The sequence below is a fragment of the Myripristis murdjan genome, chromosome 17, assembly GCF_902150065.1.
Source record: "Myripristis murdjan chromosome 17, fMyrMur1.1, whole genome shotgun sequence".
NCBI classification, from domain to species: Eukaryota; Metazoa; Chordata; class Actinopteri; order Holocentriformes; family Holocentridae; genus Myripristis; species Myripristis murdjan.
In genome coordinates, this window is record NC_043996.1 from 35,272,526 (window position 1) to 35,285,186 (window position 12,661).

At 50.4% G+C, this 12,661-nt stretch overlaps 1 protein-coding gene across 6 annotated transcripts in view; it reads right to left on the minus strand.

Annotated features, from left to right (window-relative positions):
- The window catches only part of ubtfl (upstream binding transcription factor, like), a 19,399-nt gene extending 9,288 nt beyond the window's left edge, over window positions 1-10,111 (minus strand). The window contains exons 1-10 of one of the 6 annotated variants that reach the window (XM_030074113.1): window positions 9,433-9,522; window positions 9,137-9,318; window positions 7,000-7,089; window positions 6,299-6,474; window positions 5,609-5,692; window positions 5,360-5,515; window positions 5,176-5,240; window positions 4,654-4,774; window positions 4,323-4,433; window positions 3,880-4,007 (exon numbers count right to left, since the gene is read on the minus strand). In XM_030074113.1, coding sequence (XP_029929973.1) covers window positions 3,880-4,007; window positions 4,323-4,433; window positions 4,654-4,774; window positions 5,176-5,240; window positions 5,360-5,515; window positions 5,609-5,692; window positions 6,299-6,474; window positions 7,000-7,060 — 902 coding nt within the window. In that variant the 5' untranslated portion in view covers window positions 7,061-7,089; window positions 9,137-9,318; window positions 9,433-9,522. Of the gene's footprint in view, window positions 1-3,879; window positions 4,008-4,322; window positions 4,434-4,653; window positions 4,775-5,175; window positions 5,241-5,359; window positions 5,516-5,608; window positions 5,693-6,298; window positions 6,475-6,999; window positions 7,090-8,460; window positions 8,615-9,136 lie in introns of those variants that run through there. The other 5 variants (XM_030074110.1, XM_030074109.1, XM_030074111.1 and 2 more) reach the window with 5 other exon arrangements.
- Window positions 10,112-12,661: the final 2,550 nt, after the last annotated feature.

The following is a 12,661-nucleotide window of genomic DNA, read 5'->3' on the forward strand; positions in this document are numbered from 1 at the left end:
AAAACACCGCCCAAACACACCCAAACACACCGCCCAAACACACCGCCCAAACACACCCAAACACACCGCCCAAACACACCACCATTAACCAGGAACACACTGCTGCTAATCATGAATACAAACAAAATACAGATATTAGCCCTTCCAGGCAGTGTTACAGCAGCTGCTACAGCTCGTCAGCAGCTGGTTCATTAGAGTCTGGTTCGTCAGAGTCTGGTTCGTCAGAGTCTGGTTCGTCAGAGTCTGGTTCGTCAGTAGCTGGTTCGTCAGTAGCTGGTTCGTCAGAGTCTGGTTCATCAGCAGCTGGTTCGTCAGAGTCTGGTTCATCAGCAGCTGGTTTGTCAGCAGCTGGTTCGTCAGCAGTTGGTTCGTCAGCAGCTGGTTCGTCAAGGTCTGGTTCATCAGCAGCTGGTTCGTCAGAGTCTGGTTCGTCAGCAGCTGGTTCGTTAGCACCTGGTTCGTCAGAGTCTGGTTCGTCAGCAGCTGGTTCGTCAGAGTCTGGTTAATCAGAGTCTGGTTCGTCAGCAGCTGGTTCGTCAGAGTCTGGTTCGTCAGAGTCTGATTCGTCAGCAGCTGGTTCATGAGAGTCTGGTTCGTCAGCAGCTGGTTCGTCAGAGTCTGGTTCGCCAGAGTCTGGTTCGTCAGCAGCTGGTTCATGAGAGTCTGGTTCGTGAGCAGCTAGTTCATCAGAGTCTGGTTCGTCAGAGTCTGGTTCGTCAGAGTCTGGTTAATCAGAGTCTGGTTCGTCAGCAGCTGGTTCGTCAGAGTCTGGTTCGTCAGAGTCTGGTTCGTCAGAGTCTGGTTCATCAGCAGCTGGTTCATCAGAGTCTGGTTAATCAGAGTCTGGTTCGTCAGAGTCTGGTTCGTCAGAGTCTGGTTCGTCAGCAGCTGGTTCGTCAGAGTCTGGTTCGTCAGCAGTTGGTTAATCAGAGTCTGGTTCGTCAGAGTCTGGTTCGCCAGAGTCTGGTTCGTCAGCAGCTGGTTCATGAGTCTGGTTCGTGAGCAGCTGGTTCGTCAGAGTCTGCTTCGTCAGAGTCTGGTTCGTTAGCAGCTGGTTCGTCAGCAGCTGGTTCGTCAGAGTCTGGTTCGTCAGAGTCTGGTTCGTCAGAGTCTGGTTCGTCAGCAGCTGGTTCGTCAGCAGCTGGTTCGTCAGAGTCTGGTTCGTCAGAGTCTGGTTCGTCAGAGTCTGGTTCGTCGGTCTGGTTCGTCAGCAGCTGATTCGTCAGAGTCTGGTTCGTCAGCAGCTGGTTCGTCAGAGTCTGATTCGTCAGCAGCTGGTTCGTCAGAGTCTGGTTCGTCAGCAGCTGGTTCGTCAGCAGCTGGTTCGTCAGAGTCTGGTTCGTCAGCACCTGGTTCGTCAGCAGCTGGTTCGTCAGCAGCTGGTTCGTCAGAGTCTGCTTGGTCAGAGTCTGGTTCGTCAGCACCTGATTCGTCAGAGTCTGGTTCGTCAGCAGCTGGTTCGTCAGCAGCTGGTTCGTCAGAGTCTGGTTCGTCAGAGTCTGATTCGTCAGAGTCTGGTTCGTCAGCAGCTGGTTCGTCAGAGTCTGGTTCGTCAGCAGCTGGTTCGTCAGCAGCTGGTTCGTCAGCAGCTGGTTCGTCAGAGTCTGGTTCGTCAGAGTCTGGTTCGTCAGAGTCTGGTTCGTCAGCAGCTGGTTCGTCAGAGTCTGGTTCGTCAGAGTCTGATTCGTCAGAGTCTGGTTCGTCAGCAGCTGGTTCGTCAGAGTCTGGTTTGTCAGAGTCTGGTTCGTCAGCAGCTGGTTCGTCAGCACCTGATTCGTCAGAGTCTGGTTCATCAGCAGCTGGTTCGTCAGCACCTGGTTCGTCAGAGTCTGGTTCGTTAGCAGCTGGTTCGTCAGAGTCTGGTTCGTCAGAGTCTGGTTCGTCAGAGTCTGGTTCGTCAGCAGCTGGTTCGTCAGAGTCTGGTTCGTCAGAGTCTGGTTCGTCAGAGCCTGGTTCGTCAGAGTCTGGTTCGTCAGCAGCTGGTTCATCAGAGTCTGGTTCGTCAGAGTCTGGTTCGTCAGCACCTGATTCGTCAGAGTCTGGTTCGTCAGAGTCTGGTTCGTCAGAGCCTGGTTCGTCAGAGCCTGGTTCGTCAGAGTCTGGTTCGTCAGCAGCTGGTTCATCAGAGTCTGGTTCGTCAGAGTCTGGTTCGTCAGCACCTGATTCGTCAGAGTCTGGTTCGTCAGAGTCTGGTTCGTCAGAGTCTGGTTCGTCAGCAGCTGGTTCGTCAGAGTCTGGTTCGTCAGCAGCTGGTTCGTCAGAGTCTGATTCGTCAGCAGCTGGTTCTTCAGCAGCTGGTTCGTCAGCAGGTGGTTCGTCAGAGTCTGGTTCGTCAGCAGCTGGTTCGTCAGCAGCTGGTTCGTCAGAGTCTGGTTCGTCAGAGTCTGGTTCGTCAGAGTCTAATTCGTCAGCAGCTGGTTCGTCAGCAGCTGGTTCGTCAGAGTCTGGTTCGTCAGCAGCTGGTTCGTCAGCAGCTGGTTCATCAGAGTCTGCTTCGTCAGAGTCTGGTTCGTCAGCACCTAATTCGTCAGAGTCTGGTTCGTCAGCAGCTGGTTCGTCAGCAGCTGGTTTGTCAGAGTCTGGTTCGTCAGAGTCTGATTCGTCAGAGTCTGATTCGTCAGAGTCTGGTTCGTCAGCAGCTGGTTCGTCAGAGTCTGGTTCGTCAGCAGGTGGTTCGTCAGAGTCTGGTTCGTCAGAGTCTGGTTCGTCAGCAGCTGGTTCGTCAGAGTCTGGTTCGTCAGAGTCTGATTCGTCAGAGTCTGGTTTGTCAGCAGCTGGTTCGTCAGAGTCTGGTTCGTCAGCAGCTGGTTCGTCAGCAGCTGGTTCGTCAGAGTCTGGTTCATCAGCAGCTGGTTCGTCAGCACCTGGTTTGTCAGAGTCTGGTTTGTCAGAGTCTGGTTCGTTAGCAGCTGGTTCGTCAGAGTCTGGTTCGTCGGAGTCTGGTTCGTCAGAGCCTGGTTCGTCAGAGTCTGGTTCATCAGAGTCTGGTTCGTCAGCAGCTGGTTCATCAGAGTCTGGTTCGTCAGAGTCTGGTTCGTCAGCACCTGATTCGTCTGAGTCTGGTTCGTCAGAGTCTGGTTCGTCAGCACCTGATTCGTCAGAGTCTGGTTCGTCAGCACCTGGTTCGTCAGAGTCTGGTTCGTCAGAGTCTGGTTCGTCAGCAGCTGGTTCGTCAGCACCTGATTCGTCAGAGTCTGGTTCGTCAGAGTCTGGTTCGTCAGCACCTAATTCGTCAGAGTCTGGTTCGTCAGCAGCTGGTTCGTCAGCAGCTGGTTTGTCAGAGTCTGGTTCGTCAGAGTCTGATTCGTCAGAGTCTGATTCGTCAGAGTCTGGTTCGTCAGCAGCTGGTTCGTCAGAGTCTGGTTCGTCAGCAGGTGGTTCGTCAGAGTCTGGTTCGTCAGCAGCTGGTTCGTCAGAGTCTGGTTCGTCAGAGTCTGATTCGTCAGAGTCTGGTTTGTCAGCAGCTGGTTCGTCAGAGTCTGGTTCGTCAGCAGCTGGTTCGTCAGCAGCTGGTTCGTCAGAGTCTGGTTCATCAGCAGCTGGTTCGTCCGCACCTGGTTTGTCAGAGTCTGGTTTGTCAGAGTCTGGTTCGTTAGCAGCTGGTTCGTCAGAGTCTGGTTCGTCAGAGTCTGGTTCGTCGGAGTCTGGTTCGTCAGAGTCTGGTTCATCAGAGTCTGGTTCGTCAGCAGCTGGTTCATCAGAGTCTGGTTCGTCAGAGTCTGGTTCGTCAGCACCTGATTCGTCTGAGTCTGGTTCGTCAGAGTCTGGTTCGTCAGCACCTGATTCGTCAGTGGTGGTTAGCGTGTGGCTCGTTAACGTGTGGTTAGCGTGTGGCTCGTTAGCGTGTGGTTAGCGTGTGGTTAGCGTGCTGACACTCACGGTGGCGGTTTGGTCGGCCGTCCATCAAACTTGTCTTTGAGCTGCCTCTCTGCCTTGGTGAGGACGGACCGGACGTGCTCGTCTGAGTTCACGTCTGGATGAGCTTCATGGTAAGCTCGCATGCTGTCCTGCACACACACACGCACACGCACACGCACGCACACACAGCAATTATTAAATCCCAAATACACACCAACAGCAGTATTTCCTGCTGAGTACTACACCCTAAAAAAAACAGGGTTCTTCAGGTGAGTGTTCCATGTAGCCCCATGATGACTTGGAGAACCCAGACACAGAACCTCGTGTGGTTCCTTAAAGGACCCCGTGTGGTTCCTTAAAGGAACTCGTGTGGTTCCTTAAAGGACCCCGTGTGGTTCCTTAAAGGACCCCGTGTGGTTCCTTAAAGGACCCCGTGTGGTTCCTTAAAGAACCCTGTGTGGTACCTCGTAGTCTTTCTGCAGCTCCAGAGCCTTGCTGATCCATTTGAGCCTCCTCTTGTCGGACAGCTGCGACCACTGCCTCCTCAGAGCCTCCTTCAGCTCCTTCTGACTCACCTGGACCCGCGCACGCACACACACACACACACACACACACACACACACACACACACAGAGTCATAAGAAGCTTCAAAGTGGTATGAAGACAGACAAGGACTAGAGAAGAGACACATCTGAGGCAGTGTGTGTGTGTGCGTGTGTGTGTGTGTGTGTGTGTGTGCGTGTGTGTGTGCGTGTGTGTGTGTGCGTGCGTGCGTGTGTGTGTGTGTGTGTGTACCTCCGGGTGCAGCTTCATGTAGGTCTTCTTCTCGTGGTTGTACCACAGCTGCTGGGGGGTCTTGGGTTTCTCGGGCAGGTCGGACTTCTTCCTCTCCTCCATGAGCTCGGGGTGCTCCTCCCTGCAGCCGCACCAACAAGACAAGACAAGACAAGAGCAGCCGGGCTCATTTCAGAGGGTTAAGGAGCTAGCGCCACCTGGTGGGCAGGGGAGACAGGACAGCTTAAGGCTTGTCCTACAGCTGGGAGGGGTTTAGGACAGGAGAGGTGTAGGACCTGTTCACCTGTCCTGACTGCTCTCCTACCTCACCTCCTAACCTCATTTCAGGTTCTTTCAAACACACTGCAGCCCTCCACAGTAACACACACATTTACATCATCATTATTATCATTGGTTAGCCATTCAGTTAGCTGGCTAGTCACTGAGTTCATGAGTTGGTCAGTCAGTCAGACAGACTAGTTAACCACTGACCTACTGCTGGTTAGTTAGCTATGACTAGTTAGCCTCCAGGTGAGAACTCACTTGAAACGAGCCATGTTCTTCTCAAAGGACTCTTTCTCCCGCTGGAACTCGGTGATGTACTTTTGCTGAAGAAAAACAAATCAAATCAAATAATTAACCTCTGTCATTATTAAATCTGCTACCCATATCTCTGCAGCATTAATGTGTGTGTGTGTGTGTGTGTGTGTGTGTGTGAGCTCCTCACCTTCTTCTTCTCTGGCAGCTCCTTGTACTTCTTGGACAGGATCTTGGTGAGGTCCAGGTTGCTCATCTCGGGGTGGATCTTGGCGTACTTTGCTCGTTTCTCCATGAAGAAGCGGAAATACGGCGTCAGCGGTTTCTTTGGGAAGTCTGGGTGAGTCTGAGGGAGGGGTCAAAGGTCACAGAGCTTTAGGTTAAGGCCAGTCTCTAACATCCTGATGATGTCAGATCCATGACATCGTCGCGCTCCTACCTTGAGCTTCTTGCCTTTGTACGGGTTCTTGACAAACTCGATGGCGTCCACGATGAGCTCCGTCATGGTTCTGTACTTCCGCACCTGGAGACACGAACGGAGCGTCATCCACCCACACGGCCCAGAGCATTATGGGATACGTCTCATTATCATTATTGTTTTATTTCATTATTTATTCAATTCATAAAGGACAGTGTGGACTTTCCTAAGCTATTCACACGAATAAAAAGATGAGTGCACCATGTTTAGCAGGGAAGCTCATTTCCATCTGCAGTCCTTAGAAAACATTGAAACATTAAAACAATCAACACAATAACACAATAAAACACGCATTAAAACAAACAGCCCTGCACATATCAGATACCAATACATACAATATAAACACTACATGGTGTGCACATGTGTGTACATGCCATACGGCCCAAGTCACAAACCACACGGTGCCATACACACATAAACAACCTAAACATTCCTAATGTAAAGGTGCCGGTTAGGTCGTAGAAATTATTACTGCAGACTGAAAGTGGCACTGCAGAGAGCCTGTAAACCTATTAGCATTATAATGTAAAGTGCCGATGCTAAATATTAAAGTCATGAGAGTTATTGATATCATCAGATATGACTGCAGATGTTATCCTGCTGCGAGCTGAGCCTGACTGGAGGTCAGAGGTCAGAGGTCAGAGGTCGTACCTCAGAGGACACCTTCTGCCACTTCTGCTTGCACATGTCTCCGGTGAAGCTGCCGAAGCAAACCTTCTCCCAGTCGAAGTGCGACTCGGTCGTTTTGTACTTCATGGCGTCTCCGTCCGGCAGCAGCCCGCGAATCCTCTCCAGCAGCGTCAGGCAGTCCTCCTTACTCCACTCATCTGACACACACACACACACACACACACGTCACTGCCTGCTGGCCGGCTGATCAGCTGATTCAAAGCTGATACTGATTATTAGTAATCAACACTGGCAGCTGATATTCAGGCCGACATTCATTTGTAGTGAATCTGAAAAAGGCCTCAGTGTGGAAACACCAACACAAACCTCACTCACTCAGTATCAGTTAGATCAGATCATTGATCGTTAGATTCATACATATCAATCCGGTGTGGGGGGGGCTGATCACCGGCCTCTCTGTCTGTCTCTCTGCCTGTCTGTCTCTCTCTCTTTCTCTCTCTCTGTCTGTCTCTCTCTCTTTCTGTCTGTCTGTCTGTCAGTGGTGAGGCAGATCTAGCTGCTGTTTCTTGGTCTTTACAGAGTGTGTGTGTGTGTGTGAGTGTGTGTGTGTGTGTGTGTGTCTGTCCCGCAGTAACTCGGAGCAGCTCATTAAAAAAACACAGAAGTAATGAGCTAGTTGTTGTGGTTGTTGGGCTGTGAGCTGTGTTCAGGTGAGTCTGTACCTGGCTCGCTCTTGATCCTTGTGGTCTGCGAGGCGGAGGAGATGTTGCTGCTGCCGTTCATGATGACAGAGCCAACGCCCCACCACCGTCCTGCACACACACACACACACACACAGAGGTACAGATAACACACAAAATTAGGGCTGCACTGAAACTAATGACTATTTTCATTATGAATTATTAAGTGTAAAAAAAGTCTGATAGGAAGTGGTCAGAGTCTAAAGTGACGCCTTCAAATGTCCTCAGTCTGACCTGCAGCCAAAAAAAAGTAAGTTTGATAAAGATATGAACGGAGGAAAGGGAGACCGTCTGAGCGTCTCGGTGTAGCTGACACACAGCAGCTGCTGATTTTACATGAGAAATGACTAAAACCATTCATCAGTTATCAAAACCTGAACTGATTTTTGTCTGTTCTGTTCTACCTGTTTTGCATTAAAGTTGTCCAAAAGGTAGAGTGGCCCTGCAACCAAACCCCAGCACAGCACAGCGGGTCTCCACTGTGAGAGGTGTATTTTAATGAGGTTTTTATTGTACAGGAGAGCACATGTCAATGTACTGATGCTTTGTTGACTATATTATCACCAGTTATAGCTCATGCCGTACTGAGCAGACTAGTGCCCAGTCAGCAGCTCTGCAGGGCCTGCTGGCTGTGGTCAGACTGGATGTGAGGGACTTTGTGTTCAGTGATTAGAGAATTCCTGAGCGGCTGATCCTGCAGCTCCTGCCCGCCCACAGCGCCCGGACCCCCGCCCGCCCGGCCAGGGCCAGCCCGCCGAGCAGACGCTTCCCCCCGGTGCGGAGCGTCACCGCGGCCCGCTGACAAGGTCAAACACACCGTGGCAGCGGAGGGAGCTTTCTGCCCGTAAAGTGCATACATTTTGGACGCTTTGGCCTTTAGGTTGATTCTAAATACTCGACCTACGTGTTAACAGCCATGAGGCGGGTTCAGTGTGTGTGTTACCCTGGCAGGATGAGCCGTGTGTGTGTGTGTGTGTGTGTGTGTGTGTGTGTGTGTGTGTGTGTGTGTGTGTGTGTGTGTGTGTGTGTGTGTGTGTGTGTGTGTGTGTGTGTGTGTGTTTGAGGCTTTAAGCTTAGCTGAGCTCCGTTATCTCGTGAGGAAAACAATCAGCTACCAAACTCCATTAAAAAATCTGTAAGTTCAAGAAAAAGCCCGTTTATCAGCAAAAGTATAAAGCCGAGGAAGATCGCCGAGGATCTGAACTGTTTACTAAGAGCAGCTCTGCGATGCGGCTGAGACTTAACATCGATCAACAACTGTTTAAATACTTAACATTTAAATTTCAATATAATTTGTAAACAGGTCCGTCCGGTATTCCAATGATCCGCTTCCACCTCGACACGCGGCGGAGGGCAGTAGAGAGCAGAGGGAACCAATTATAAATGTTCAGATTTTACCAAAACAGAGCGATGCTCGATGGATTATTTATACGCCGAAATTACCATAAGGCCCTGCCGGTCCGTGCCAGGCATCCCGTCATGCACCACACGCTGCGTGTTTTCCGCCGAGCGAGGCGGCGTTAGAGGTGGCAGCTTTTGGGAAGCAGGCTCCGTGCCGCCCGCACGGCGCGGCGGAACGCTGTCGAGGTGACTCTTCACTAAAGCCAGCGGGCCGTCGGGCTCCAGATGCCCAGTAATGGCGCCCGACCTCCGGCAGGAGTCACCACGTAGCTTCCGTTGGCACGCGCAGGGCTGCTCGAACATTAGCAAGAAAACCTTCGGCCGAACGAGTCAAATGTCACGAAAAAAATCGAAAATATAAACTACAAACGTTTTATACGTGACACTTTATTATTTTTCCATCAGACAAATCAATTTGACACGTGTAGTGAACCGATAATCGCATTATTTATCCAAACTGCTGTTAAATTTCGTCGACATCGATGTTTGGATTTGTGGAAAAAAAAAAAAACAGTGTAATGGCGAAAGTGACCCGAAGCGAAGGATCCAGCTGCCCGGAGTGACGGGAGTCCGCTGGGCTCGGTGCTGAGCGGGCTGGCGGACTCGCTGCTGCCCCGCTAGCCTTCACTGCGAAGCCGCCATGAATGTTCAGGAGACTCGGGGACAAATGAGCAGAAAAACCCCAGAAATTGGTGGAAAATCACAACTTACTACTCACCTTCCGATTTAGATTGGAACCAGGGTTACTACTGCACACCAGTGTGATCGTTTTGATTATTTCGGGGCTTTCAAAGTGTATTTTTTTCTGTCGTAAACCCCGGGGAGTCAGGTCGAAACGGATCCGACAAAAGGAGCGTCTAGTTCGGTATGAAACTCCGCCCAGCGCCGCAGGGGGAGGAACTCCGGGGGAAAACATGAGGACAAAGGCGGAGGATGAAACCAGAGACAGCGGCTAAAACACCAGCCAAAGCCGCTTAAAATCTGCTTTACATATTCAACTGATATTTTCATTACATTTATTCAACGCAGGCACTACACAGGTGGCAGAAATAATCGGCGACAAGATGTGTTTTTTCTGTAAATCCAGCGTGATGATTTGAACCTGGTCCGGGTCCAGATGCTGAACCGGCGGAGAGACAGAGGACTGGGGCCCCGGGACCCGACGGCCAGACATCGGCGGGAGTGATGCGAGATCCGGGGGACGCGGAGGCTGGTGGTCCCGGCTCCTGCTCGGGCCCCGGGCTCCGGGAGACCGTGCACACGTGCTCAGGCCCGGCGGAGCTGCGGGTCTCCATCCCGGTGCGTCCCGGTGATCATGAGCCGTGATGCCGGGCGGAGATGAACCTGCATGCTGCGGGATGGAGGCTGGCAGGGCAGCAGCAGCAGCCACATGGCTCCTGCCTGCCCACCCCGCCTGTCAGCCTGTCAGTCAACACACACACACACACACACACACACACACACACACACACACACTGATTCCCGTGTTCCCATCGCAGATCAATGAGCCGCTCTCCTGTCGGCTCAGTCTGCAGGGAGCGTCACTTCACACACAAACCAAACAACATGAACATGCTGCTTTCCTGCACATGTGCATGAACACCGACCCACGAAATAAACCTGATGATGCAGGGGCCCCACAACTCACACGGTTAAAGGGGCCCCCGCGGCCCCCATCACCGCAGAGCAAGTCTGCGGCCTTGAGTGTGTGTGTGTGTGTGTGTGTGTGTGTGTGTGTGTGTGTGTGTGTGTGTGTGTGTGTGTGTGTGTGGGGACGGGTTCCAGCAACCCCCCCACAGAGCAGCAGCTCCTGGCAGGTGTTAGCTCTCTGTCGCCCCCTGCTGTCGCGGAGGTTTTGCAGACTGACATTAAAAATGCATTTTTAATTTTTTAAAAAATCGAATTATACTTGTAGTTTAATTTCTAAAATTTAAAGATAGATAACATTTAAAATTTAAATTATACATATAATTTAGTAATTTTTTTATTTTATAATTCTCTTATTTTCTTTCTATCTTTTTCTTTGAGCTAGTTTCCAATTTCTGACCTCGACTTCCTGTCAAACAGTGACATCATCATCCTGCACCATTGTGTGGAAATTAAAATTTCAACCAATAAAACCATTGGACATGCTCTCTCATCCACCTGTCCCTTCAAAATAAAAGTGTGTCTCTCCCAAACTGAGCCCCTGTTGGGTTTGGGCTTGGTTCGCTCCGCTCACACTTCCTGTTTCAACAGGAAATGTATCAGATCAGGACAGTAAGAGTCCGTGTGAGAGACGTCAAACTAGAAACTGCAAACATTTTGGACAAACGGTTTTGAGTCTTTTAAAGCAACGTTCCAAACCTCCAGCCTCAGTGTCGCCCTCTGCTGGCAGCAGTTGGCACTGCAGCCACATGACGATGATGATGATGATGGTGTGTGTGTGTGTGTGTGTGTGCGTGTTCTGCGTGGACGTCTGGATCAGTGACAGTAAAAGCTATGAGAGTTTTCCTGCTGAGAGACGCACAAAAGCAAATTCACTTTTCCTTTTTTGTCTTTTAGTGGTGAAACATGAGGCTCTGCTGTGAAAACACAACAACAACAACAACAACAACAACAGGAAGTCGTCGCTCCCAAACTCACAGTCACAACCCTCTGACTGAGACTTTAATAATCTGAATAATCCTAATCTGCAGGATTCATCACTTACACATCCTGTCCTCACACCTGTACCCACCCACACACACACACACACACACACAGACCTGGTAATATGCAGCTTGTGAGCCGGTGAGTCCAGCGGAGCGCTCTGATGTCATGATGGAGGAAACTCAGTTTGTCTTTACAGGAGGAACGATTCCCCTCAAGTATTTTGGACTTCGTCAGAATTTAATTAATTATTCTATGAGCTTCTTTCATTTTGATGTACATGACTTCAGCTCTTATTTTATTCATGTTTGTTCATATGTGAAATGACTAACCGTCACGTTTGGCTGAATTAACTGATTGTAGTCGCTTCCTGTCAGCCATCGGCCAATCAGAGCCGAGTTCTGCCGATGCCCAGAGTGTGTAAAATGTCACACACACACACATACACACACACACACATACACACACACACACACACACACACACACACTGGCTGCATGCAGACTCCAGACAGGTTCAGGGAACAGAATCTTTATTAATCAGCTTGATGTTACAGTGACAGAGTTTTGGGTGGCATTTCCCTTTAAAAGCAGGAAGCCTGAAACATCCCAGCTGATGTTCGGCTCCCGTCACAAACCCAGACCCTCAGAGATAAGGATGTGTTTAATAATGAACACGTTAGTTTCCACAGTGAATAAAGCGGCTGCAGGTTCCAGAAGGTTCCTGCTGATCTCAGAGCTGCCACATCACTCCTCCTCCTCCTCCTCCTCCTCCTCCTCGCCACATCACTCCTCCTCCTCCTCCTCCTCCTCCTCCCTTTCCTCCAGCCGCTGGTTTCCATTCATTCCACTACGATATGAACATGAACTTTCAGAGCCTTCACACTTTCTTCACTCCAGTTTTCCATCAGCCCAATAAAGTCCTCCACATGAGTTTTCCTAAAAGCAGCAGCACTGTTGGCTTTTCAGGACTTTTTCACACTGAAACGCTCCCTCCTCCTCCTCCCCCCTCCTCCTCCTCCTCCTCCTCCTCCTCCTCCTCCTCCTCCTCCAGGGAAAATAGTCCCTAAGCAGGGAAGCGTTTTGCTTTCCACAGCCGATCATCAGCTGTGTGGTTTGTGAGTGTTGAGCAGAACATTATGAGGCGGCTGCTTCAGCCACAGACTCTCAGTCTGACTCTGAGCTGTTAATTTAAATCTGTATTGATCTCAGAGTGCAGATCGGATCGAGCCGCAGACTCGGCTCGTCCTGCATCTCCAGGTGACATTTACTGCCTACGTGTTGCCTTCAGTGTCATCATGTAAACTCCAGAAGTGCAGGAAGCTGCCCAGAACACACCGGACCATCAGCAAGAAACTACAAAGGAAGAATAACGGAGAAAAAGAAAAAAGAGAAGAAAGAAATAAAAGGAAAAAGGAAAGGAGCTGAAATGACGAAACAAAAAGTCCCGAAAACCTGAAAAACCTCAAAACAAAACATTTTTTCCCTGTAACATCATTTAAACTATAGAATCCAAAGTATTTTCAGTCTAGTTTCTGTAACTTTTCCTGTAGTTTGTTATAACTCGCTGATCATTTCTCTCTTTCTCTCTCAGCTCTTTTTTTTTTTCGGAG